Raw genomic sequence first — 27,932 nt, forward strand, 5'->3', positions numbered from 1 at the left:
CTCCTCATGGGAGAGTCAAGGACCAGAGGATGTAGTCTCAGAATAAAGGTGTCGGAATTTAAAAATGATATGAAGATGAATTTCTTCTCGGAGAGGGTTGAGAGTCTTTGGAACTCCTTGCCATAGAGAGCTATGGGGGGGTGGAATCTTTGTGCATATTTGAGGCTGAGATGGATAGATTCTTCTCTACAAAACAGAAATTGCTGGAAAATCTCAGCAGATCTGGCAGTATCAGTGGAGAGAAATCAGATTTTTGATTAGTCAGGGTATCAAGGGTTACAGGGAAAAGGCAAGAAAGTGGAACTTGAGGAATGTCGGATCAGCTATGATCGTGTTCAATGGCAGAGAAAGCTCAAGGGGGCAACATGCTCACTTCTATTCCTATTTCTTATAGTCTTATGAAAAGTTGTTGGAGAAACTCAGCAGGTCTGGCAGCATATGTGGAGAGAAAATAGAGTCTGCATTTCAAGTTGATTGACCTTTCTTTGGACCCTTCTAATAAAGTTGTTAGTTTTTGGACTGCTATCTCTTGAGTTTACAGTGTGGTTTAATTTCTCTTATATACCCAGGAAATGTGAACGTTATTGGCAAAGGCAACATTTATTGCCCATCCCCAATTGTCCTTCAGTAGGTAGTGATGACTTTTTGAACTACTGAATCGATGTGGTATATGTACTGCTAAACAGTAGTCAATAAGGGAGTTAAAGGATTTTGGTGCAGGGACAGTAAAGGAACACTGATAACATTCAAAGTTAGGATAGCATGTTGACTTGGTGGGGAATTTTCAGGTGACGATGTTCCCGAGCTTCTACTGCCCTTGTTCTTCCAGGTGTTGGAGGTCTCATATCTGCGACATCCTTTCGAAGGAGGCTTCATGAGTTGCTGCAATGAATCTTGTATTTTGTTTATTCTGATGCCTTGGTGGTTAAGGGAGTGAATATCGACACTGTGAGCTGATATTCCAATCACGTGAGCTTTTTTAAAATCCTGGATGTTGCAGAAAGTCTTGAGTGCAAGTAATTTTCTGATGAAGGGTCTCGGCCTGAAATGTTGCTCCTCAGATGCTGCTTGGCCTGCTATGTTCATCCAGCTCTACACCTTGTTATCTTGGATTCTCCAGCATCTGCAGTTCAAATTATATCTTAAGTGGAGAGCACTGTTGACTTGCCCTTTGTAGATGGTGGATTGGCCCTGGATACAGCAAGTGCATTACTTGCTGCTAAATTTCCAACAACAGAACTAACATTGATTTTGAAAATTGCAATTATTTCTGAATATAGACAAAAATAGTTACTAGTTGCCACAACAGTCCAAAGCAAAAGCAGTAGTGTTATACATTAAGTACAAGAGACTGTAAATGAAGCATGAATTGATTGGAATTTAAGAATGTGTCTTGACCATTCAGTCAACTGAGCCGACCGCACCATTCAGTTAGATCATGTATCATCATCTATCACAATGCCACTTTCCACCATTATCTCCATATTCCCTGATGTGATTAATCTCTAGAGATCTATCTATTCCTGTCTTGAACAAATCCAATGATTAAACATCCACAGGTCTGTGAAAGAATTCCAAAGATTCCACACCCTCCTCATCTCAATATTAAATTGCCAAATCATTATTCCGAGATTATATCCTCTGGTTTTAGAGTCACCAGCCAGGGAAATGTTCCATTGCAATCCATCCCGGAAAAAAATTGTAAGTTTCATTCTTCTAAATGTTGGAGCGAATAAAAATAAAAGCTTCTTAGGGACTTGCTTCTCTCAATAAACGTTATTTGCTTCTCTCAATAAACGTTATTTATTCCCGGTTGCAAGGTCTTCAGCTCTTCCAGCTTCCACACATTCTGCAGGCCCCACCCACAACGCTTCAGGCTCCACCCCCCTCCACCACTCATCAATCCTGCCCCATCCCAAGGACCACCCCTTTCCCAGTACCGCCCCCTGTCCAGGACACGCCCCTGTCCAGGACACGCCCCTTCCCAAGCCCATCCGTCTCACATTTACGGCCGCATCTCGCCAAGCTCCGCCCCTTCCCCTCGGACCACCCCCCCGGTCCCTCGAAGGCTCGCACACCCCTGGCAGATCCCATCGCTCACTGTACCTCCTTAAAACCCCACACCCTCCATGACGACAAACCCCGAAAGCGCCCCCGCCTACCCGCGATGCCACGCCCGCTCGCAGGGCCACGCCCAATTCACTGCCCACCCGCCCACGCCAGACTCTGCCTCCTCAGTCTAACGCCCACCCAGTCGCTGTAGACCCCGCCCCACACCATGCCCCTCCTCCTCAAGCTCCGCCCTAGCACGGCTGGCTTGCCCCCCCCTTCCATCGCCAGGACACGCCTCACCCGTAGAGACTCCTCCCCTCACCTAAAGCCCCACCCCGATGTGGCCCCGCCCCAGTTCGTGGGCCTGCCCTCGCTGCCTCCCGCGATGTTTGTGGCGGATGCGGGTAAGATGGCGGCGGTTGGCGCTAGCGGCCCTCAGCAGCAGCAGCCGCCGCAGCCCCAAGCACAGCCGCCGGCTCAGACGCAACCCCAGCAACAGCAGCCGCCGCCCCAGTATACGGACGCCTGGTACCTGGCGCTGCTGGGCTTCGCCGAGAACTTCCGCACGGCCAGCCCGCCCAAGATCAAGCTGTGTGTGCACTGCCTGCAGGCCGTCTTCCACTTCAAGCCGACGCAGCGCATCGAGGCCCGCACCCATCTCCAGCTCGGCAGCGTCCTCTATCATCACACGAAGAACACCGAGCAAGCCCGCTCCCATCTGGAAAAGGCGGTGAGATTGGAGTGGGGGTGAGGGTCTGGGCCGCTGTCTGAAATCGGTGTTTGTCGGGGGCGGGGGAAGGGTTGAGGTAGGAAAGAGAAGCTTCACGATCGGAGCCATAATCTGAGACGGGGGGGAAATAAATAATCCAAATAATATATACATTCCCCTCCTGTGCTGTGTTAGGCATCCCCTGGGTATCAACAGCAAAGCGACCGAGTGCGGGGAGAGGGGATTTCTCTTGATACAAAAGTTCATGAAAACTCGGATAAAAGAAGATCCCAACGCGAAAATCCGTATCGATCAATTTGTACAATGCAGTAGTAGATGTGGCAGTGAGCAGGCGAAAGGGTTCGTCGTGGTGGAACCAACAAAACGCACTGGAAGCAAAGCAGTTTAAGTAGAATCTGCAAAGTCTTTGTCATCGAAGGGCAGTCACCACTGCTATGTAGGCAAAAAACACGGAAACTATCAACACACATCAAAAAGAAAACCAATGATGGGAATTCTAAGAAGTTTTTAAAAAATAAAAGTTGTCACCAGGAGAGACAATAGATTCGTCTTACAATTCAGTTGGAGATCTGTTATTCTTTAAACTTTATCTCGATTTTACCCTTTGCTGGTTTTTATTTTAATATTAGTGCAAAATGTGTCTGCAGTGCTTTTTAAAAAAAACAGTCGAGATATGATGCAAATCAGATTATCATTGTCCAGATAAGGCTGATTGTTTCTTGTTAAACAGACTCCTTGTGCTTGGGCATGTTTGTGTCTATTTTCAAACACTTCAAGTATTTCAACAGAAATTTAAATATCTATTTGTACATGACTGTTCAGACAGGATTAGAAAACTGATTCATATATTTGTATGAACACAAGACAAGGCCTTTCAGACTATCATGCCAAATTGAGACTATCCAGTTATTCCCATCAGGAACAAAAACAAAAGTTGCTGGAAATGCTCAGCAGATCTGGCAGCATCTGTGAAGAAAAAGTCAGAGTTAACGTTTTGGATCCGATGACCCTTCCTCAGAATGAGTTAACTCTGATTCTTTCTTCACAGGTCCTGCCAGATCTGGTGAGCATTTCCAGCAACTTCTGTTTTTGCTCCTGATTTACAGCATCTGCAGTTCTTTCGGTTTTTCTTCAGTTAGTCCCACTGCCCTGTGCTCAAAGGTTGAAATATAAATAGAAATGCAGGAATAGATTCTGCAACCTATTTATTGCAGCAAGATAAAGAAAGTGAGGCAATTGAGAACAAAAGAGTAAGAATCAGGAAGTAAATAATTTGTGTTATGATGGAAGAGAGAAGGCTGGCAGCACTTGCAAAGTCACGCTAATCATAGTACCTTACCTAGGCTTTTAAATACTGATTCTTGCTTTTTTTAACTTATTTATGGGAAGTAGGCTTTTTTCACAAGGCCAAATTTATGTCCATCCCTAGGTCCCTTTGGGGAGGTGCTGATAGGCAGTCTACTTAAAAATCTACAATCCATTTAGTGAGTGTGCTTGCAAGTGGTATAGACTGAGAATTCCAGGATCTTAAACAAGGAAGGAATGATGCTCTAGTCCTAAAAAAGATTACGTGTGACTAGAAGGGGAACTTCTAAATGGTGGTGTTCCGATGGGCCAGGTGCCCTTGTTCTTCAAGGTTGAAGTGTATGGGTAGTGACACTGAATGTACATTTGTGAGTTGTTGCAGTTTATCTGGTGGATGGTTCACATTTATGATCTGGTTGTGGTAGGTGAGGTATCAGGTTGGTACTGGATAGCGTCAGACCTTTTGACGGTTGTTGGAATGGCACTTATCCAGACAAATAGAGCATAGAGTCGGTTATACAGCGCGGAAACAGATCCTTTGATCCAACTGATCGGCCCTGACTAAATATCCAAAACTGATCTAGTCCCATTTTCCAGCTTTGGCCCATATCCTTCTAAACCCTTCCCATTTGTGTACCCATCCAGATTCATTTTAAATTTTATAATTGTACCCACCTCCACTTCCTTCTCTGGCAGCTCGTTCCATACACTGTGTGAAAATATTGGCCCTCGGATCCCTTATAAATCTTTCCCCTCTCACCTTAAACCTATGCCTTCTAGTTTTGGTCTGCCGTATTCTGGGAAAGCGATCTTGGCTATTCACCCTTTTCTTGCCCTTCATGATTTTATAAACCTCTATAAGGTTACTCCTCAGCCTCCAGCACTGCAGAGGGAAAAAACCCTCTATATTCAGCCTCTCCTCATAGCTCAAACCATCTAATCCTGGCAACATTCATGAACCCACTCAAGTTGAACAACAACTTTCCTATAGCAGGGAGACTGTCACAATGATGCACTTCTGAGTGTGTCAAGCACAAAACATGTTCTGAATGTCACAATGTGCTTTTTAATGGTATACTTGCTACCAACTCCTTGATCAAGTTTGAAAGTTTTCTGCTTATTTAATTACAAGTTTTGTTTTTGGACATTGGTCTCTAAGTCAGTGCAGGGCTCAAATTAAAGATCATTTACAAGAAAAAGCTTGGTTCAATATTGATTGGCATTTAATTTTTTTTATTTAACCTAGTTTTCTAATTACCTTGTTGAGAGATATTACTACACACCCCTCTAAATGCTTCATTCACAGTCTAAGTTAACCTGAGATACTGTCATGTTTCAGATCCTAATGCGCTTTTTGAAGTAGTTGTTTATTATGCTCTATCCAACATTCCATCGCGTGGATTTCACTGGCTGGACAGTATTTATTGCCCACCCCTAATTGCCCTCAAGAACATGGTGGTGAGTGGCATTCTTGATTATTGCAGTCTATTTGCTATAGGTACACCCACAAAGATGTAGGTAGGGAGTTCCAGAAATTTGATACAGTGACAGTGAAAGAACTGTAATATATTTCCAAGTCAGGATGGTGAGTGGCTTAGAGGGGTACTTGCAGGTGGTGATGTTCCCATGTATCTGCTGTCCTTCTCCTTTCTGATGAAGGTGGTCTTGAGTTTGGAAGTTGGTGTCTAACTGTCTGATTAGCCTTGGTGATTTCTGCAGCGCTTCTTGTAGATAGTACATATTGCTGCTACTGAGCATCATTGCTGGAAGGAGAGAGTGGCACCACATCCACAGTCGAGTGGGCTGCTTTGTCCTGGATGGTGTGAAGCTTCTTGACTTTGTTGAATTTGGATTCATCCGGGTAGCTGGGGTGTGTTCCATTACACTCCTGAATTTGCCTTGTAATTGTGGACACATTTTGGGGAGTCGGGGGAGAGTTACTTGCTGCAGGATTCCTAACTATCAGCCTGCTGTTGTAGCCACAGTTTTTAAATATTAGTCTAGTTCTGTTTCTGGTTAATGGTAACAACCAGGATATTGATTTCAAGCAAATTAACATAACAGGATACTTTGAAACATTTCACTTTAGTACGAAGGTGTTATAGAAATGTAAATTTTGTTTCTAATGCTTCACTAAAAATGTAATTTCATCACTCTGCGACTGTATTTTGCCAAATTACGACAGACCTTCATCACAATCAAAGTTATGAAGTCTGTGATGTGAAATATTTTCCTAGTCCTTAACCAATACCAGGCACGAGTGAGGCAAACCTAACCTTTTTTTAAAAGTACAGCAGAAGGGATAAAAGCTGGGTGGAAGAGTTGAAAGGTAGCAGAGATAAACAATGAGAGTGCAGATCAGGACCTATATCAATTGTGCTCCTGAGATGCTGCTTGGCCTGCTGTGTTCATCCAGCCTCACATTTTATTACCCTATATCAATAAATGCCATTTTACATGGAATGGAAAAACCAACAATGGAATGTGATTCCGATGTTGGATAGAGGCCTGAGTGGTGATTGAAAAGAAACTTGAAGATATACTGTCCCTAAAAAGGGTGAACTATGTATGTTCTTCATCTCTGCTGTTTACCTCACAGTATTCCCTATTGTTTGATGGACTCAGTGGGATGTGGTTCTAAAGCTGCAACAATTTTCCAATACTACATCTCTGTACATCAGCAGTGGCATTATGCTAATTGACACTTACGGAGTCAGAATTGAGGAGGAGATCCCATTAATAACTCCCCTGGTGGAAATACATGAATGGGTATTTCCTCCAGTAAACAATCTGGAGTGGGCACCCTGGCTGATCTGTTTTCAACCCATTATTATAGGGCAGTGAGATTACTTGCTTGTTGAGATTGAGATTTCAGATCAGGAACTGATTCTTAGCTGAATAGCTCAGTGTTAGACTATGCAACACACTTATTTGTTAAGGCAATGGACTGGGATTTTTAATTTAACCTCCTTGTGTTTCGATGATGAGCCTATGTTTTGGTGTGACTAGAGCCCCTCATATTCTCATCAGCAATGTGTAATTTGAGTTTAGTTTCTATTTGTGGTTATGAGCCTGAGCTGCTTTCAGTTTGCAGTTTGTGGTTTAAATGTTCAGATACAAAGTTGGTGCAATGAACAGTACATAGCTTTCTTTGGCTGTTGATGGATGTTGCAGAGCTGCTGGTTACATTGATGTATTGCCGTATTTTTGTGACAGGTGGAAGAACGGTCTATCACTATGCATATGTGTGTGGCATGCACTTTCAGAAGTGATAAATAAATGTCTGTTACCTGGCAATTACCTCTTTATGTCAAGTCCCCATGTCTGTATCACACATGGTAGAATGGTGTCACCCAGTTGCAATTCAGACACTAGGAGTTTAATATAGTTTTTCAAACTTTTGTGCAAGTTTTGTCTTGGATTAGGAATGATGTTTGACAACTGATAAATTTCAAAGCTTTCTTTGCTGAAATTGCAATAGCCAAAGCAGGTACAATGTCTTATATGTCTTATAATTACGACACTGGTTTAAAACCAACATGTTGCCTGCTTCCTAGCTGCTTTTAGATTTGCTATGACTATTTTTGATATCTCACGGGAGACAACCTTTTCAGGCAAAATGTGAAGTGATTTCTAGACTCTACCTTTGTTCCTAGACAAGTATTTTTAAAAATAATTGATTTGCACTCCTGATATGCTGTTTCTGGAAAAAATCCAGCTTTGTTGCTCTTCAACTGCTGCAGACATTGTGTTGATGGTATTCCTACACATAGCAAATTCTAATATGTCGATCCAGTGTCAAAGAAGGAATGGCATACTAGTCAAGATTCCCACTCAGCCAACACCAGATAGTTTATCATTCATTTACTGATGTTCTTGTGATCATGCTTGTGAGTGATTGATATCATGTCAGCAAACTAACAGCAATTGTACCAATTGAGAGCTGAAATTGTGCAGGTGGTTAGAGAGGCCAACATTTCCTTCATGCTGCAGAGTTCCATTCGAGTGAATGAGCTTGTTAGGCATTGACCTAACTGGGGCGTATAATTTTAAAGCTAATTATTAAAAACATATCAAATAAGACAGAAAAAAACTGAAAATACATTCTGATCTTCGGTTTTAGCTGAATGTCCATTTCTCTTAAAGCTTGTTATGTCTTTTATTTCTCTATACCTTTATGTACCTACCAATATTTTCAGCAATCCTGTTTTAGTTTTTGAATGAGAATGTATTGTATTATCTAGAATTCAACACAGGAATAATTTAAGGCTTTTGATCCTGGTTAAGGGTACAGTAGTGATCTTGTTACTTGCGTTAGGTAATAGATGAAGTGTTCACTCCATGACTTTACCCAGCTCCATTTTGAGATCTCTGCACTTCACCATTGCTGGTCTCGTTTTGCATGCTAATTTTAATCATTCCACAATTTACAAGTGTTACAGTGCAGGAGGAGGCCAATGTGCCATTATGTCTTCACTAGCTCTCCAAATGTGTGTCAAGACTTAAAGCCATTCTTCTGCCTTTTTCCTGTACCTTTGCACATTGATTATTTAAGTAGAAACAATGCCACTTAAACGTCACTTAAATCAATTAGATTGGTGGCTGTGTAGCCATGAATTCTCTACCTGTCTCCTCTTGAAGACATAACTTAAAAACTAAGTCTTTAACCAAGACTTTGACCACCTGTGCTGATGTCTCTCTAAGGGTCAGTGTCGATTTTATTTAATACTCACGGGACACGCTTTACGAATTTTTACTGTATTAAATGCACTATATGAATGTAATTTGTTTAATCTATATTCATTACTGGACACCTGATTTGGTATTAGAACCAGGAATTTTATAGGCTCTGTGGACAGAGCGAAAATGTTCATTTCAGGTTTGCTCAAATTGTGAGCAAAGGTTAACTAGGTTGGGACTCTGCTTATTGGAATTTCGAAGAGTGAGAGGTGGTCTCTTGAAATATAAAGGCTTCTTAAGGGACTTGGCAGGGTAAATGCTGAGAGGATAGTTCCCCTCATGGAAAGTTTAGGACCGGAGCGCACAGTCTCAGAATTAAGACTGAATTGCGGAGGAAGTTCTCCTGTGAATGTTAAGAGTTTTTGGAACTCCTTGCCACAGAGAGCTGTGGGGGCAGAGGTTTTATGTTTCTCTAATGCTGAGATTGATTCGTGATCAATTGGGCACTCAAGGGTTAGGGGAAAGGGCAGGGAAGTGGACATGAGGAATGGCGGATCAGCAAGATCCTGTTGAATGGTGGAACAGGCTTGATGGGCCAAACAGCCTACTCCTGTTCCTATTTCATGTGGTCACAGAGAGGCTGTTTGATCCATTATGTTTTTTTTTTGTTCTGTACTAAAGCAGTTTGCCTAATCTCACTCGTACCTTTTTCCAGTAGCCCTGCAATTTTTTTGTCTACAAATACTTAGCTAGTTCAGCTTTGAAGGTTTTAATTGAATCTGTTTTGACTACACTGTCATACAGTGCATTCCAGAGCCTAACTGCAGAACAGGAGATGCCAAGACCTGCAGATGCTGGAGCCAGAGCCAGCATGGTTCTGTAGTTCTGAAGAAAGGTCCTGACCCAAAACATTGACTTTCCTACTCCTCTACTGCCTGACCTGCATTCCTCCAGCTCCACACTGTGTTGACTCTAACTGCAGAACAATTGTTTTCTCTCATGCCGCCATACATCTTTTGCCAGTCATACAAAATCGGTTCCCTCTGGTTTGTCAGTCCTTCCAATAAAGTAAACCATCTCGGTTCAGCCTATATCGCTCATAATTTTTAAAACCAATGGCAAAAAACTTAAATCCTCTACTCCAAGGGGAAGAGATCCAGGTGTTTCCATTTCTGTGTAACTTATCTCTGCAGCCATTCTTGCACATGCTTCCTGAACTGTCTGTAGTTCTATCATCCTTCATTAAGCAACACAGTACTCCAGTGGAGGCCAAACCAGTGTTTTATATAGTTGTATTGTAACAGTCCTTGTTTTGTACTGTAACCATGTTTATAAAGGCCAGATCCCTTTGCTTTTTGAAGCATTTTCTCAACTGTACCATAGATCATCAGAACCTTCTGCTCCTATATTCTTTTTAGAATTGGATCCTTTATATTGTCGTTCTTTTTCATTTTTTCTTACCAAAATTAATTACTTCAATTTGTGTACTGTGGCAACTTCAGTAAAATTAAACCTGTTGCTGTAGAGGGCAACACCTAATCAAGCACTTTGACTTGGAGTTCACCATTTCCGTTTCTACTGGCCAATGAAATTTGTGACTTTTCATTGTACTGAGCCCAGCCCACTTCTAGAATTACTATGGAATAGGATTTCAGTAACTTTATGGATAAAACTTTACTGATCCTGACAACTCTTGAAGTAAAACCTTTTCTCCTTATCTCTGGCAAAAAATCCAGCACAATGATATTAAGTATGTCTAGTTATTGACCCACTCAACAAGAATGTTGTATTTCTGTATTTAATCTGTCAGAGCTTAACATCTTCAAAATATTGAATCACACCTTGATCTTGTGTGTTTTGTTGAGAATTATCCTAACTGTTCCAACCTCTGCTTGTATTTGAAGCTCATCCCTGTTAAGATCCCTCAAAGAAAACTGTAATGTCCAGAATTTCTAGCTGACGGGTCAAGTTGAAACAGTGGTAATTGTTCTACTGTGCAGTGTCCGTTAGAAACTGAGATGAAGGGTGTCAACAAGGCTGAAAGAATCTAAAGTACAAATGGCAAGTCCCAGGACCTAAAGTTTTAAATAAGGAGATAAATCGGGAAATAATGATTCCGGAGTAACAGGGGTAGATTTTTAAATTGATGTAGATGATGCAATGTTGTATTTATTAGAAGAGAGATGATTTAAGGTGAATAGAATTATTTTTGGAGGTGGGTTTGGTACTCATGATTTTAACTCTGTTTAGCATAATAAGTGTGACTAATTGACTTTTTTCAACTTTCTTTCAGTGGTTAATATCCCAACAAGTATCCTTTTATTCGTAGACACGAAGTACATGTCAGCAGCTACCAGCAAATTCCGGTAGTTTGTATGAAGAGGAAAATTCTATCATTATGATCACCTGTTTTGCTTTCTCGCTAATCAACTGTTGATATTTTCTAAACTTGATGATTAAAAGGTAGTCTAAGTTACACAATGCAGTGTGATGCCCCAGCTTGCAACTTCTGCATTCTACTTAGTTCTAACCAAGCTTACTTTCCATCGTAAAGATTGCTTATGTCCATCTCTGTAACATTGCTCATCTCTGCTCTCCCTTCATTAATTTACAGCTAAAATCCTAGTTGCTACCTTTGACTTTAGCGCCAGTAATTACAATGCTTTTTTGGCCTATCTCACATATGATTTGCTTTGATTCATTGTAGTCACACATACTGAAGTACAGATAGTTCTCCTGTGCTGCAATAGTTGCATTCTTGTGTGACCTCGTGCTATATAAAATTGCCATCGGAAGTCATGTTATAGCGAAATCGCAACAGAAAATCACTATACCTATATGGCAGAAAGTTTGAGTTATCTAAACAGTGTTCACTATTCATCATTTGCATTACAGCCAATTTGCGTTAACGAAACATGTGTTATAGTAGAACTACCTGTACAGTGAAAAGCTTTGTTTTGTGAGCGGTAGAAGCAGATCTTAGCAAACAAGGACGTACGGATCTTAGAACAAGGCATACTGGTTACACAAGATGCACAAAGCAAGATCAACACGGTTCAAAGTTAAAGAAGTCCATTCAGCATTCTAATAATAGCAGGGAAGAAGCTGTTCTTGAACTGTTGCTGCATGTATTCAAGTCTCTGTACCTTCTGCCTGATGGAAGATATTGGAAGGGAGCATTACTGGAGTGTGGATTATGTTGGCAGCCTTTCCACAGCAATGAGAAGTGTACCCTCCATAAATGTCATCTCATCCAAACCCATGCTGTCTAGTAGATCATGTTCACTCATTGTCCGTCTTCGCTGACTTGACATTCAGTTCCCCAACGCCTTCAATTTGAAACTTGCACCATCTGGTATAAACCCTTTCACTGTGTCATCTGTTCCAATCTCCATAACCTCCAATTTACAAGAATTTTCTCTGCTCCTCCACAACTCTTCCTCTGACACTGTCAAACAGCCTCCCGTACACTCTTCAATTCACGAACTTCTCCTTAATTACCTAAGTCTCATGGTCAGGAATTCCATCTCTAAATGACTCATTGTTTGCACCTTCTTACCATTCTTTAAAATCATCCTTCGAACCAATCTCTTCAATCAAACACTTGGTGATTTCAACTTTTAACTTTTCAGTTTACTGGAGCCTCCAACCAGCCGGTCCTAGTTTTCCAATGCGGCCACCCTGCAGGCCTAGTACTGCTGGATTGGACAGACAGTGTGTGGTAATTGGGCATTCAACTTCTACTGAGACAAATTGTAATGCCTTAAATTTGTTTGTTTCAGACAGCAATACTGGAGGCATCAATGGAAGGAGCAATTGATGAATCTGACAAATGGAAGTAAGCTGGATTACTTCTAACTAGTGGTCACTGCCCTTTTGTGGTGTTTAAAATTTCTTACTTGGTTGTTCTTAACAGTTGGACAGCAATCTGCTGAATTGTTAAAATGTGAATGATGCTCTTTCTTGGAAATTGCGCAAGTCAGATTTTTTTTAAAAAAAGACACATTCTGGGAATGTTGTATTGTTCTTGTATTTGTTCTTACTGTTTTTGCCCTTGCAGTTAAAAATGCGATATTTTTGAAATAGTGAAGAGAGGGATTAGCATTGCTATGTGTTCCAACTGTTTACAAATGGTTAGCCCTTGACCTGAACGTATTAGATTCCACAGTTTGAAGATATCAAATTTGAAGCAGCCAGTCTTTTGTCAGAGTTATATTGCCACCAGGTAAGATTTTTGTTTTTCATTAAAGTTGATGAAATCAATTCACTTTCAATTTCCTACAGTTTCTATTTCAGGGATAATGTACATTTCTCAGCACTTTATAAGGACTACAAGCCTGATCAGATGTACGTCCTGAATCAATTAAAATTCAGTTTACAATTTGTGATGGTGCTGACAGGGTAGAATTCAATGGATAGAGTTGGAAAGTGGATATCCTGTTTTGTGTCAAAGATAATGGGAACTGCAGATGCTGGAGAATCCAAGATAATAAAGTGTGAAGCTGGATGAACACAGCAGGCCAAGCAGCATCTCAGGAGCACAAAAGCTGACATTTCAGGCCTAGACCCTTCATCTGATGAAGGGTCTAGGCCTGAAACATCAGCTTTTGTGCTCCTGAGATGCTGCTTGGCCTGCTGTATTCATCCAACTTCACACTTTATTATCCTGTTTTGTGTGTCATGTTACTGGTGATGATAATTGTTTGCTTTTAGGAAAATATAATTTTTTGCACTTGGATGTAATCAAAGCCAATCAAATAATTTTTGAAAACTGTAATATTAACCTTTAACATTTTAAAAAATGTATAAAATTTAGAATGCCGTACTGAAGTTCAATTCTGTAATGAATACGAATATGTGCTGGACAACTGGCCAGTAGACAACATAGTGTGCATTTTCAGGAGGGGTTGGGGTGTGGAGCTAATGCAGCAAATTATAGGTGAGTTATCTGAACCTCTGGTAGGCAAGATTTTGTCATCTTTGAAGTCACCGTGTGTACTGATTTAAAAAGAAGTTAGGTGAAGCTTTCCAATATGGATTTCAAAAGACCGAACCATACTTGACAAACTTCATCCAATTTGAAATGGTAACAGATTGGCTAAATGGGGAGGGAAATGCAATAGATATACGTGCAAGGACTTTATCAGGCCTGATCGGGAGATTACTAGAGAAGATTATGGATCTTTTTGCAATTGGGGGTGACAGGTAGGATTGAAATTTGTTTAGAAGAGGGCAAAGTTAAGGATACCTTTGAGTAGCTGGACAGCGGAAGGTGGGGTTGCTGGTGGTGGGGATTGATTTGAAAGTGAGATTTATGCCGAGAGCTCAGTTACAGGAGCTATTTTGGTTCATTGTTTGTATCAATGATTTTGTTTCTATACCTAAGTATCCAAGTGTGGAAATTTACAGCTGGTAACTAAATAAGAAACAGAGTTAATGCTTTAGGAGACCAAAAAAAAATCTATGGACTAGAGCTAAGATGAAATACTGTAGATTAAAAAGTGGCAAGGGGAATGTAACATCCCTAAGTGTGTGATGATACATTTTGGTTAAAAATGATGGTATTGTTGATACTTAAAACGGTTTGGAGTGTTAGAGGAGCAGATGAATTTGAGGATACTGGTTCACAGAATATTAAAGACAGCTCCTTTGTTTACAAAGCCTGTAGGAAAAAAAATTTTAAAAAAACAAATGAAATTCTCAGTTTTATTGCAAGAGGAGGCATAGAATTTGAAGGCCAAGTGATAAATGATCCTGTCTTAAACATTAAGGAGAGCTCAGTTAGAGCATTCTGTGAGCTGTTGGACTGAAGGATATCTGACCTGAAAGAGGGTACAACATGGGCTTGCTGGAATTCCATTTGGCTTGAGAAAATACAAACATTGTTGAAAGTTGAAAACAAAAGGTTTTCCTTCATAAGAATGCCACAGATTCTGGGACAGCATGATAGAGTTCTAAATTATGAAAAGATGGGACGGTGTATTCAGAAGAGCAGGTTGTATTAATCTTGGAACGATGTAGGATTAAATAGACAGTTACAAGCATAAATATGAGGTGTAGAAAAGGGATGTGAGGTTAATGGATCATTGAGGCAAAAATAAAACTTTAAGATTAGGTGGGTTAGTTAGGTTAAAGAAAAGGTGAAGAAATATTGGGAGAAGATGAGTTAATGTGTTTAAAGATATTTCTTCATGTGTCGGGTAAAAACATAGACAAGTGATTAGGCCTAATGGTGTCTCTCCCTTTTGTGGCTTAGTTGTGTGTTTTGCAGTAGAAAGCTATTTAGAAATCACTTGGGAGTAGCACTGCTTAATGTGTTTTACACACTTCCAGTACTGTTATAATTTTAAACCTTTTCTCCTGCTATCATTCAGGCACTTACTGTCTATTTTAAATCTATCCTGCTGGCCTATCTGTACTTGCAGCGTGTGGTATCTCTTACATTTGCCACATCATAAGTCGCCATAACCTTTCTATGGTGTGAAAGCCACTATGACACAGAATACTTAGATTGAGACTTTCTTGAGCTTCTAGATAGCATCTATTATCTTTTGGTGCTTTCTGGATCACCCCTATTGGGCCAACTTTGATTACAAATCTCATCTGTATGTGCTGGTCTGATCCTGATTTCAAAATTGCGGTGAAATTTGGGACTGAAGTCAAAGACAGAAGGGAGAGTTGCTATTTAAATACCAGCGCTGGCAGCGTGGAACATTTTCCACCATGCTGTTCTTGGGTTCCTCCTCTAGCTCTTCAAACTGGGAGTTGGTTGATTTAAATCCCAGGACAGAGATTTTCTGTTTTTGGAGCTTATTTTTAGTACTTTGGGTCAACAGAAGTTCTGCACACAATCTAGCACAGGGATTAAATAAGGTGAAAGAAAAGTGAAGGATGGCAACATGCCTATAACCTGTTGTTTAAACACTATGATATTTAAACAGAAACTCCCTCCTGCATTTATCCCTCTGGCAATGGATTTTAACTCATGCAACAGCCTAGCAAGATCAGTACTGAAAGGGGAAATTTTAAATCGGTAGGCGATCCAGGGCTGAAGTAGAGAGTGGAGCATTAATGCTTTAGGAGGAGAGTAATAATTAATGGAATTGAAAGAAGGACAGAGAAATTATATTCATGAGTAAGTCTGACAGGATTTGCATGGAAATGTCAATATGCTGATCCTTCTCTTTCATGATTTTACTTTGAGGTAGAATTTGATCCAAAGAATTGATCAATCTTTTGCAATAGATGCCTTATACCTGTGACTTTATATGGTAGATTAAAACCCAGAGCCAATAGTCAAGGCCACTGCTAGGGCTGAAAAGAAGATGAGATAAAGCAAGAATTAATAGCCAGTAGCAAGTGCTGTGGTTTCACAGATTAGAGGATCCAGGAGAGAACAAAGTAGTATGGGAAACAATATAGTGAGCAGAGATATTAACAGAACGAGGGAAGTAGGCAATGTATGAAAATGTATGTAGCTTGAGTATAGAGCAGTTGATGAAGTAGGCAATGGTCGCAACTGACAGGGGTTGACAGCTAGAAACAAGACCAGTAGAAAGCTCTGAAACCGAACTAAAGAAAATCTATAGTTCGAAGCTTGCTACTTCAGTGACAGGTTAAGTTGTACAGTAAATGCTGTTTAATCTGGTATTTTATGAGCCATCACTCTGAATAAAGTGCAAAAATTATATACAGAATTAATGTAATTTTACTGTATTATTGAGATCACTGCCATGTTTGAGTTGTCAGTTGAGGGTGTGAGTGAGAAGGCTCTCTCTCGGAGTTTTATTTAAGGCAATATTGCATTTTTATTTAAGTGATTTGTGCTGTAAATAAAGTGTAAGAGTGATGTGTATAGCCCCGCATTATGTTTCTATTACTTTGTGTGTTTTTACATTGATTATGTGGGGTATTTGATCAACCGGTACACTTCTGGTCCCATTGGTGCTGGTTAATAAGAAAATTTGCAGTAGTTGTGTGTTGTAAATAGTGGAGCAATTTCACCTCTGGCTATGTGGCTGCTTTATGTATCTGCAAGATTGGACTCTGCCTTTTTCCTTATCAGTTTTAAGTAATGATGCTTTGTTGCCTCTTTAGAATCTGGTTGATTCAGCAAAGCCACTTTTACGGAAGGCAATACAGATCTCCCAGCAGACGCCTTACTGGCATTGTCGACTGCTCTTTCAGCTTGCAGTACGTACCTTTTAGTTTCTTACATGTAATTGAGTTTAGCAAAAAATGTTTAGCATTAGAGCTTGAGAAATGTTGAACCATGGAAGTTTCTTCACAAGGAAAGAAAGGGATGAAATCAAAACTTACAGTTTGATATTTGTAGCACTTTGTTACAGATGCTCATTTTTAAAACTTGATCAATAGGCTTTGGTTCGCTTTCCACTCTGCTTTCCCACTTTTTGTCTTCCTCAAGGAGAAAACCGTTACATTTATACAGAGCTTCTCACAAACTTAAGACTATCTTATTATTACATGACTCAACAGGCTAGACACAGGAATGGTGTTTACCCTTGTTGCAATGGTCTAGAGCCAGGCGTCAGTTTTGGGATAAAGAATAGGGTAACCTAACATTTCCCATGGCTAACACATCTAACCTATACATCCCTAAACACCGTGTGTAATTTAGCACGGCCAATCCACCTAACTTGCGCGTCTTTGGACTGTGGAAGGAAACTCCAGCGCCTGGAGGAAACCCATACAGATACAGGGAGAACGCACAAATTCCACACACAGTCGCCCGAGGGTGGAATTGAACCTGGGTGCCTGGTGCTATCAGGCAACAGTGGTAACCAATGAGCCACCATGCCACCCTCACTAATTTATGCCCCTAATTGTCTTTGAGAAGGTCATGGTAAGCGACCACTCCAACAGCTGAGTGACTTGTTGAGCTATTTCGGAGCTAGTTAAGAGTCAACCACATTGCCATGGATCTGGAGTCACAAATAGACCAGACTAGGTAAGAAAGCAGCTTTCCTTATGAAGGGGCATTAATGACCCAGAAGCATTTTCGTGATCTGTAAGTTTCACGGTCACCATGATGGTACAGGCTTTTTATTCCACACTAATCTAGTTAATTGAATTTAATTTCAAGCTGCTGTGGGATTTTAACTGTATCCTGGTCGTTAGTCCATTGCTACCATAATCCCCAGTTAGTGATGTTCCTTGATGAATAAATACTAGCCAGAATACCCTGAGGACTGTTCTGCTATACTTTAGTGCTGTGGGATTTTCAGCATTTGCTTGAGACAACAGATCGGATCTCAGTTTCATGGACCATCCACAACAGTAATCACTATCCCTATCGCCATCTGGCTGAAATCAACCAATTTCATTCAGACTGAATTTTTCTCGTTCTCCTTTATTGACTGAGCTGGAGGTGAAGCTGTAGTTGCAGTTCCTATAGTTTTAGCCATGCCTTTCTGTAGACTAGGACCAACAAATAATGTTCAAGAGAGATTAAAATGACTGATTAGGAGGTGTTCCTTTGAAATCGAAGGTGAAGTGTTATATCAATAAAAACAAAATCACCCCAGCAATGTGGAGTAGTTTTGCAAAGGTCCAGAAGTAGGCTGCTTTTTGTGTTAAAGACAGAGTTCTATAAGGTTTTGGAGTAGATCTTTACCTCGGGTTGTGTATGTTGAGGTTGATTGTCTCGCCGAGCTGGTTTGTTGTTCCGCAGACATTTCGTTACCGTGCTTGGTAACATCCTCAGTGAAGCCTCTGATGAAGTGTCGGTGTGTTTTCCCGCCTGGTTTTTAAACTCTGGGGTCCGTTGAGATGGATTGCCTCACTTCCGCGATTCCTCCATAGTGGCATGTATATGAGGTCGAGTTCAACGTGTTTACTAATAGCCTGCTTCGTGGAGTGCCATGCTTTCAGGAATTCTCGTGCTTGTCACTGCCTAGCCTGTCCCAGGATCTTGGTGTTGGCCCAGTCGAAGTCATGGTTCTCCTTGTCCATGTGGATTGAGATGAGTGAGTATTGGTCGTGTCAGTCACTCATCTCAATCCACATGGACAAGCAGAACCATGACTTTGACTGGGACAACGCCAAGATCCTGGGACAGGCTAGGCGGAGACAAGCACAAGAATTCCAGGAAGCATGGCACTCCACGAAGCAGGCTATTCGTAAACACATTGAACTCGGACCCATATACATTCCACTACGGAGGAAACCCGGAAGTGAGGCAATCCATCTCAACGGACCCCAGAGTTTAAAAACCAGTTGGGAAAACACACCAGTGCTTCATCAGAGGCTGCACTGAGGATGTTCTCAAAAATGATAATGAAACGACTGCGGAACAACAAACCAGCTCGGCAAGCCAACCAACCTCAACACAGAGTTCTATAAATGCCTATCTCAGTCTCCTAAAACATGTTTCAGATAATGGGAGTGCTACAGTTGACCTCAGTGATTCCAGAAACAGTGAGTAGAAGTCACCAGTAGTCACCAATATTCTCCAATAGTTTTCGGGTGGACTATTTGTTGTATGGATGAGATGCCCACACAACGGATTGACCACTGGAATAGGTACCAGAGGTAAGTTGGCACCTGTGCAGCTTTAGATCAGCTCTAGATGTCCTGTGCAATTAAAGTGGGGGGGACAATAAGCGAAAAGGAATGTTGCAGCCAGGAAGTCTGTCAGTTCAGTGTCTCAGAGGCAGTTCACCAAGTTAATGTGTAGATTTTCACAGCTGCTGAGTTCTGAACATATAAGGGCTGATCTCAATCATACATGTTGCATTTCTGAATATTAAAGTGAATAAATGACAGTTTTGGAAAAAAAATGTTTATCTCTTGTTTTGTTTCTCTGCCCGCCAGCAACTGCACACACTAGAAAAAGATCTGGTTTCAGCATGCGACCTCCTAGGAGTTGGAGCTGAATATGCAAGGGTGGTAGGATCAGAATATACAAGGTAACAATAAAACCTCTGGATTAAGAGCTATGTCACTGCTGTTCCCACAGATGAGAAAAAATAAACCAAAACTCCAATTTCCAGGATTTCTGCAGGAATATCTCCCTCAAATCTCCCTCAATAACTTCAATTTGCCCTTCAAACCTAAATATAAATTTCTGTAAAGGCATGGGCAATTCTTTTCATAAATGGGTTTGAAAGATAATGGGAGGATGATATTTCCACATTCTAACATTTGGCTTTCTTTGGTTAAGTATAATCAAAAGTTGCACACATGTCGGAAAGTACTGAGTTTAGTTCCTGGGTTGTGCTGAGTTTGCTGATTACCTTGGCCCCTGTCCGAAATCATCTAACCTGTTTCAGAAGGTGTGAGATCTTTGGAGATGTAACGAGAAGACACTTAGTGAATACCTCCGATTTTAAATTGTTATTGATGCAAAGCATTCCATGGCCTCAAACCTGTCTTTCTAGAAATTGGTCCAGCTCTTAACTATTTTTGGGTGGTATTTGAAAGATGAAATAACCCCAAAAAATCTTTTCTTGAGTTTGAATAATGCCCTATGACCTGTTAAAGCTATCTCCAGTAGTGCAACCCTCTCAATTCTATGCTGGTATCACCAAAGGGAAAAGAAAGCATTTGAGTATTAATTTTGAACTGTTAATAGTTTGGTCTTTTATTAACGAATATACTTTTGTTCCTGAGATAATGGGAACTGCAGATGCTGGAGAATTCCAAGATAATAAAATGTGAGGCTGGATGAACACAGCAGGCCAAGCAGCATCTCAGGGGCACAAAAGCTGACGTTTCGGGCCTAGACCCTTCATCAGACTTTTGTTCCTCTTGTTTTTGAAAGAGGTGTATTTTAAATCATAAAGCTTTGTATTTTCACAAAGCCTTTCATGGTCATAGTGCTAATGTGCTTAATAGCCATTGAACTACTCTTGTAGTGAAAATGAGAAGTACAGCTGCCAAACTGCATTTAGGAATCTCTCAGAAGTAACAAGGTGACAGACACTTTTCTTTCTGAATGTTTGAAGGTTAATTATTGCCTCAGAACACTGGTGAGAATTTCCTGCTCTTTAAAATAGCCTTGAGGTATCTTTTATTCACATGAGAGGATCACAGGCCCTCAGTTTAATGTCTTGCCTATTAGGTAGCATCTCCATATAGGACTTGCTGAGTCCAGCGCGTAAAAATTTGCCCGGAATTTGCACTCAAGACTCGAGTGGCAGAAGCTACTTTAACTGTCTAGATATCTTAAGAAATGTCATTTACATAAAGTGAGTTTCATTATTGTTATTTAATTAAGTTCATAAATGTAAACTTATCTCTCTTATCTTGCAGAGCACTCTTCCTCTTAAGCAAAGGCATGGTAAGCTTTTTTCCCAATTTAGTTAAATTAGTTTGCAAGCATTGTGCAGAATTTACATTTTAATCTGCAGCTAGTTTATTACTGTATAAATGGCCTGCTTCCCCACTATAGGGATTTTATGATTAGACTCTATGATGCTGTGGTTGGATAATTGACATAAGAAATGTTAGGGGATCTCTTATTTTTGGTATAAAATACCCCTTGAAGCTCTGTGTTGATTGGAAGGGAAGTCTATAGAAATCTAGCATTTGCTGTTGTCTTCAGTGGTTTAAAAAGTGACAAAACAAAGTGATTGCAGTAACCAAGTGGATTATGAAATCTACGGTGAATTTGAGTTTCAAAAGCGAGTAGTTGAGGCCTGTAAAGCAGTAATGCCCCCTCCATGTATTCAGTTTCCTACTTTATAGTTGCTTAATCAATTTCATTCAGGTTGATTCAACAATTAGCCGACAGAAATTAGAAAGATGGATCTCCACAAATGCTGCCAGACCTGCTGAACATCTCCGTACACTTTGTTGTTTTTAGGTCTCTGGCATCTGCAGTATTTTGCTTCCATGATTGAGTTGGTCCAAATGGGTCACACTAATGAACATTTATCAGCATTACCTAATCATAGAATCCCTACAGTGTGGAAGCAGGCCGTTCAGCCACGCTGACCCTCCAAAGAGCGACCACCCCCTACTCTGTCCCGGTAACCCTCCATTTCCCATGGGCAATTCGCCTAGCCTGTGCATCCCTAGACATTATAGGCAATTTAGCTTGGCCAACCCACTTAACCTGCACATCTTTGGACTGAGACGAAACCCACGCAGACGCGGGGAATGTGCAATCACCACACCGACAGTCGCCCGAGGGTGGAGGTGAACCTGGGTCGCTCACGCTTGGGGACAGCAGTGCTAACCACTGAGCCACCTAGAGAATGTATTTGAATAATTAGGATCCAGATCCAACCTAATTCTTTTACCAATAGAAAACCATTCATGCAGTCCTTACCAACAACGTGTTCCCTGCTGGCAGCCCCACATGTGACTGATGGCCACCAGGGTGAGAGAGTGGAATGCCCCACAGGGAACTGTAAAGTTCCAACTGCAATAGAGTAAATACTTATGGAAGAGAAAAATGAGCGGAGCCGACTAGCAAAGAAGGGAAACTTTGCTGAAAAATATATAACTTCTAGTATGGCACTGAAATATCAGACAACATGTGCTGTTCAGTTACCTGTTTTTAATTCAGTCACGGAAGGCAGGCTTAGCATTTACTGTTGATCCGTAATTGAACTTGAGATGGTTCTGGTTTTGTCTGCCTTGAACTATTGTACTCCATTTAGTGTAGCTGGACCCTCTGCTGGTTGGGGACACAGTGTGTTCCAGGGCTTTGATCAGCGACACTGAAGGAGCAGTGTTATATTTTCAAGTCAGGATGGTATGTGAGTTGAAAGGGAACTTGCAGGTGTTTGTGATCCATGTATCTGCTGCCCTTGCCCTTCTAAGTAGCAGTGGTCATGGGTTTCCTAACCCAAACATCGTTGAACCAGTGGAGCTGAGTTTACACGTTTCAGCTTTCAAGACTGTGTTTTTAAACCTCCATCCCCTCCTCCAAAAGAAAATCACATTTAAAGCATTATGGGATATTGCATAGCTTTGCTTTTTTGCAAATAGTCTTAGTGTTAGACAGTAGATGGCTATTCTAGTGATGATCATTACCAGTTAACAGTTAAGTAACCCATCCATCAGTAGACAGTGTTAAGCCTTTAATCTGGATAAACTTCCAGAGGAGTGGAATGAGTCCATGGGTAGAGGAAATGCTATCAAGAGGGGCTGGAGCTAATTTTTCTTTATCTCCACATCCTGCAAGGGGCAAAGTAACTGAAAAAGCAATCTTGGATAGTCCCAGACAGAACTCAAGATTTGTGCCCCTGCTTTGTGGAAAGGTTTGGGGAGCAACACAGGAGCTCAATAGTTATTGATGGATAGTGATTGTTTATCTGTTGGTTTGAGTATAGCTGTAAGTTTTAATGTTGGTGTATTCTCCCTGTTGGCTTCCAGCTATTGTTGATGGAACGGAAGCTACAGGAAGTTCACCCTCTCCTGACTCTGTGTGGCCAGATTGTGGAGAACTGGCAGGGTAACCCTATTCAGAAGGAGTCACTACGTGTCTTTTTCCTGGTGCTACAAGTCACACACTATCTGGATGCCGGACAGGTGAGCAAATAAATGTTGTCAAAATTTCTAGCACAAAGATTGGGTGGCAGCAGCACAAGGGGAATGGAGAGAAACATCAGTATTTCTGCATTAAACAATCTGTAAGAGAGAGAAATTAGAGAAAGAAGATCGTGAAGTTGAGATTAAAATCTGACTCCTGCTCTTCGTTCCGTGAAAGTAATCAGTGTTGGTTAAGGCCTGAAAATTAAGTCTGTACATTAGACTGGGTTCAGCACTGCCATTTGCAGAATGATGTGATTTGTGAAGTGCTGCTGGTTGGATCAGAAGAAAGGCTGGGGATCTTTTCTATAATGTGATGTAACTGGGGTCTTTAAAATCGTGAAGGGATTTGATATGGCAGTTGTAGAGAAAATGTTGCGCTTGTGGGAAGAGTACAGAACCAGGGTCAGAGGGGTAATGCCCCTACCTCTGGGCGAGGAGGTCCAGGTTTAAGTCCAACGTCCTCCAGAGATGTGTATTAACATCTCTGAACAGGTTAATTTTTTAAAAAAAATTAGGGTCACAAATATAAAATAATCATTACTAAATAGAGAATTCAGAAGGCACTTCTTTACCAGTGAGTGATAAGATTTTGGAACTCATTGCTACATGTAGCAGTTTAGGTAAAAAATCATAGATATGTTTTAGAGGGAATTAAAATATGAGGGAGCAAAGAATAGAAGGATATGCAGAAAGGTTGAGTTGAGAATAGAGGGGGAGGCTTATGTGGATCAAAAAGGATCAGTTCTGTGCTGTAAATTATACACAAGTTTTCTTGACAGCAGAAAAGGTTCAGAGGTTATCCGGAACACGCATTCAAGATTCTAAAGATAACAAGAAGTTAAATAACGGATTTGTACTAACCAACAATATAACAGGAAGAGGCCACAACTTGTTGCAAAGACAATAAAAATGGAGGTTAGAGATGGTAGGAACTGCCGATGTCTTCACCATCCCCCCGGACCTCCCCCTTACTGAGGACGAATGGTCAGTCCTCAGAAAAGGACTCCCCTTCGTCCCTCTCCACCCACACATTGATGAATACTACTCACGTTTGGACATTGAGCAGTTTTTCCGCCACCTCTGCCGCTGTGCTTGCTTCTTTAACCGTCAGCCTAACCCTCCCTCTACTGACCCCTTCTCCCGCCTCCAACACAACCCCTCCTCCTGGACACCACCCCAAGGCCTCCTACCCTCCCTCGACCTCTTCATATCTAATTGCTGGCGAGACATCGATCGCCTCAAACTCTCCACCCCCTCATCCACTCCAACCTCTTCCCCCACAGAATGTGCAGCCCTCTGCTCCCTCCGCTCCAATCCCAACCTCACCATAAAACCCGCAGATAAGAGAGGCACAGTTGTAATATGGCACACTGACCTCTACATTGTCGAGGCCAGACACCTACTCTCTCACACCACCTCCTATTACCCCCTTGATCATGACCCCACCCCCAAGCACCAAACCATCATCTCCAAAACCATCCACAACCTCATCACCTCAGTTGACCTCCCACCTACAGCCTCTAACCTCATCACTCCCCAACCCCGCACCACCCGCTTCTACCTCCTTCCCAAAATCCACAAACCTGACTGTCCTGGTGGACCCATTGTCTCCACCTGTTCCTGCCCCACCAAACTTATGTCCACCTATATCAATTCCATTTCCTTCCCCTTGGTCCAGGAACTCCCTACGTACGTCCATGACACCACCCACGCTTTCCACCTGCTCCAGAACTTGCAATTCCCAGGTCCCCAACACCTCATCTTTACTATGGACGTCAGATCCCTATACACCTGCATTCCCCATGCAGATGGCCTAAAGGCCCTCTGCTTCTTCCTGTCCTGCAGGCCTGACCAGTACCCCTCCACTGACATCCTCATCCGCTTAGCCAAACTCATCCTCACCCTCAGCAATTTCTCTTTCAATTCCTCCCACTTCCTACAGACAAAGGGGGTGGCCTTGGTTACCCGCATAGCCCCAAGCTATGCCTGCCTCTTTGTAGGACATGTGAAACAATGCCTCTTCCAAAGCTACACTGGCCCTATCCCCCACCTCTTCCTCCATTACATTGATGACAGTGTCAGCACTGCCTTGTGCTTCCACGAGGAGCTTGAACAGTTCATTCACTTTGCTAACACCTTCCACCTCAACCTTAAGTTCACCTGGACCATCTGTGATACCTCGCTCTCCTTCCTGGACCTCTCAGTCTCCATTACTGGCATCCACCTGGAAACCGATATCCATTTCAAACCCACCGACTCGCACAACTACCTGGAATATACCTCCTCCCACCCACCTTCCTGCAAAAAGGCCATCCCCTATCCCCAATTCCTTCGCCTCCACCGCATCTCTTCCCGAGATGAGGCATTCCACTCCCAAACATCCCAGATGTCCATTTTTTTTTTAAGGACCGAAACTTGCCCTCCATAGTGGTCGAAAATGCCCTCGACTGTGTCTCCCCCATTTCCCACAAGTCATCCCTTTCACCCCCTCCCTGCAATAACAACCAAAACAGAATCCCCCTCGTCCTCACGTACCACCCCACCAATCTCCGGATCCGATGCATCCTCCACTGACATTTCCGCCATCTGCAATCCGACCTCGCTACCAAAGACATTTTGCCCCCCCACACTTATCTGCTTTCCGGAGGGACCACTCTCTCCGTGACTCCCTTGTCTACTCCGCACGCCCCTCCAGCCCCACCACCCCTGGCACTTTTCCCTGCTTCCAAAGAAGACCTTCCACATCAAACGGATGTTCACCTGCATATCTGCTAATGCGGTATACTGTATCCACTGGTCCCATTGTGGCCTCCTCTACACCGGGGAAACCAAGTGGAGGCTTGGGGACCGCTTTGCGGAATACCTATGCTCAGTTTGCAGCAAACATCTACACCTCCCAGTCGCGAACCATTTCAACTCCCCCTTGCACTCCTTGGACGATATGTCCATTCTGGGCCTCCTGCATTGCCACAATGACAGCACCAGAAAGCTGCAGGAACAGCATCTCACGTTTCGCTTTGATACAGTTGGGCTGCAAGGTTCCCATGTGGACTTCACAAGCTTCAAAATCTACCCTCCCCTGACCGCATCCGAAAACCAGCCCAGCTAGTCCCCGCCTCCCTCACCATTCCTCCTGCATCAAGCCCCACCCCCATCTCCTACTTACCAACCTCAACCCACCTCCTCAACCTGTCCATCCTCCCTGGACTGACCTATCCCCTCCCTAACTCCCCACCTACATTCACCTTCACTGGTTCCAACCCCGCTTCTTTGACCTGTCTACCTCCTCTCCACCTATCTTCTCCTTTATCCATCTTCTATCCGCCTCCCTCTCTCCCTATTTATTTCAGAATCCCCTTCCCCTCCCCCATTTCTGAAGAAGGTTCTCGCCCAAAACATCGGCTTTCCTGCTCCAAAAATGGAGGTTACGTTTCTTTTAAAAGTTGTGTGAGGATAAGATGAATAATGAACATTTTCGCACAAACAATTATTGCATTTGATGGTTAAGTCTGAATGAATCATGTATGCCCTACCAAAGAGCATCCCAGTACAGCCGATGACGTACTTTTGGAAGTGCAGGTACTGATGTAATGCAGGCCTGCCAACCAATTTGCTGTCAGAAAGCTCAAATAAGGAGCAATGTGATAATGACAATATCATGTTCTTTTGATGTCATTGGTTGATGAATGGATATTAACTAGTATGGCAGGGGGAGCACGGATTCTTTGTTTGAATATCAAGATGGAATCTCTTAACATCCAAATGAGAGCACTGTTGGGACTTCAGTTTAACATCCCTACTGAAAGATGGTACATTCAGCTGTACAGTGCACTCTCCAGGACTGCATTAAGAGTGTCAACACATACTATGAGCTTCTGTTCCTGAACTCCTAGCATTCTGACGGAGAAGCAGGAGTCAGAAAACTGTGAAAGTAAGTCTAAGTGTAATTGCTTCAGTAAATATCTGCCTGAAAATGCACCCATTCATATAGTAGCTTTAGCAAATGTGAATGTATATTCTTTTGAAAAAGAAAACAACTAGTGAATGATGGAATAATCTGTGATATTCTTGAAGGTAAAAAGCGTGAAGCCCTGCCTGAAACAGCTGCAGCAATGTATTCAAACTATCTCCACGCTGCATGACGACGAGATTCTGCCCACCAACCCTGCAGACCTCTTTCACTGGCTACCAAAGGAGCATATGTGTGTGTTGGTTTATCTGGTAAGTAAAAGTTGTATTTTTTGGTGATTGGAGGTTTGAATTCCTGTGTTACACACCTAAAGGAAACGATGATGCTGTTACTTAAAAAATGCTAAATGTCTAACCTGAGAGACTGTTTCATTTGTTCAATTTGTTTTTAACATATTCAACAATTTTAGCTGATAACCTCTGCTTCCTTTTCATTTTGTTTCCTGATTGCATTTACTCTTCCATTGTTTCTCTGCTATTTTTATCAGTTTGGTTTGGATTACTGCTGGTTTGAATGCTGCCATTGATACTTCCTTCTGGTACATTTTTTGTTTTTATTTGTCTCATTACCATGCCCATTGGCTATGCTCATGAACCTTTTTGTTCATTTTCTTTTTTAAAAAAAGTTCTCCTTTCATAAGGTGGTGTATCTCTGGCAAGGCTAATGTTTGTTGCTTATCCCTTTGAATTG

General features: G+C 41.9%; 1 protein-coding gene across 1 annotated transcript in view; it reads left to right on the top strand.

Moving 5' to 3' along the window:
• Positions 1–2,437: 2,437 nt before the first annotated feature.
• mau2 (MAU2 sister chromatid cohesion factor) overlaps positions 2,438–27,932 on the top strand; it is a 61,760-nt gene continuing 36,265 nt past the window's right edge. Inside the window, exons 1-8 of the mRNA XM_048559658.2 lie at positions 2,438–2,782; positions 11,061–11,078; positions 12,927–12,992; positions 16,865–16,960; positions 19,601–19,695; positions 21,041–21,068; positions 23,114–23,269; positions 27,347–27,493. Of these exons, the coding sequence (XP_048415615.2) occupies positions 2,438–2,782; positions 11,061–11,078; positions 12,927–12,992; positions 16,865–16,960; positions 19,601–19,695; positions 21,041–21,068; positions 23,114–23,269; positions 27,347–27,493 (951 nt within the window). The remainder of the gene's footprint in view (positions 2,783–11,060; positions 11,079–12,926; positions 12,993–16,864; positions 16,961–19,600; positions 19,696–21,040; positions 21,069–23,113; positions 23,270–27,346; positions 27,494–27,932) is intronic.

This window comes from Stegostoma tigrinum, chromosome 30, assembly GCF_030684315.1.
Source record: "Stegostoma tigrinum isolate sSteTig4 chromosome 30, sSteTig4.hap1, whole genome shotgun sequence".
In the NCBI taxonomy this organism is placed as follows: domain Eukaryota; kingdom Metazoa; phylum Chordata; class Chondrichthyes; order Orectolobiformes; family Stegostomatidae; genus Stegostoma; species Stegostoma tigrinum.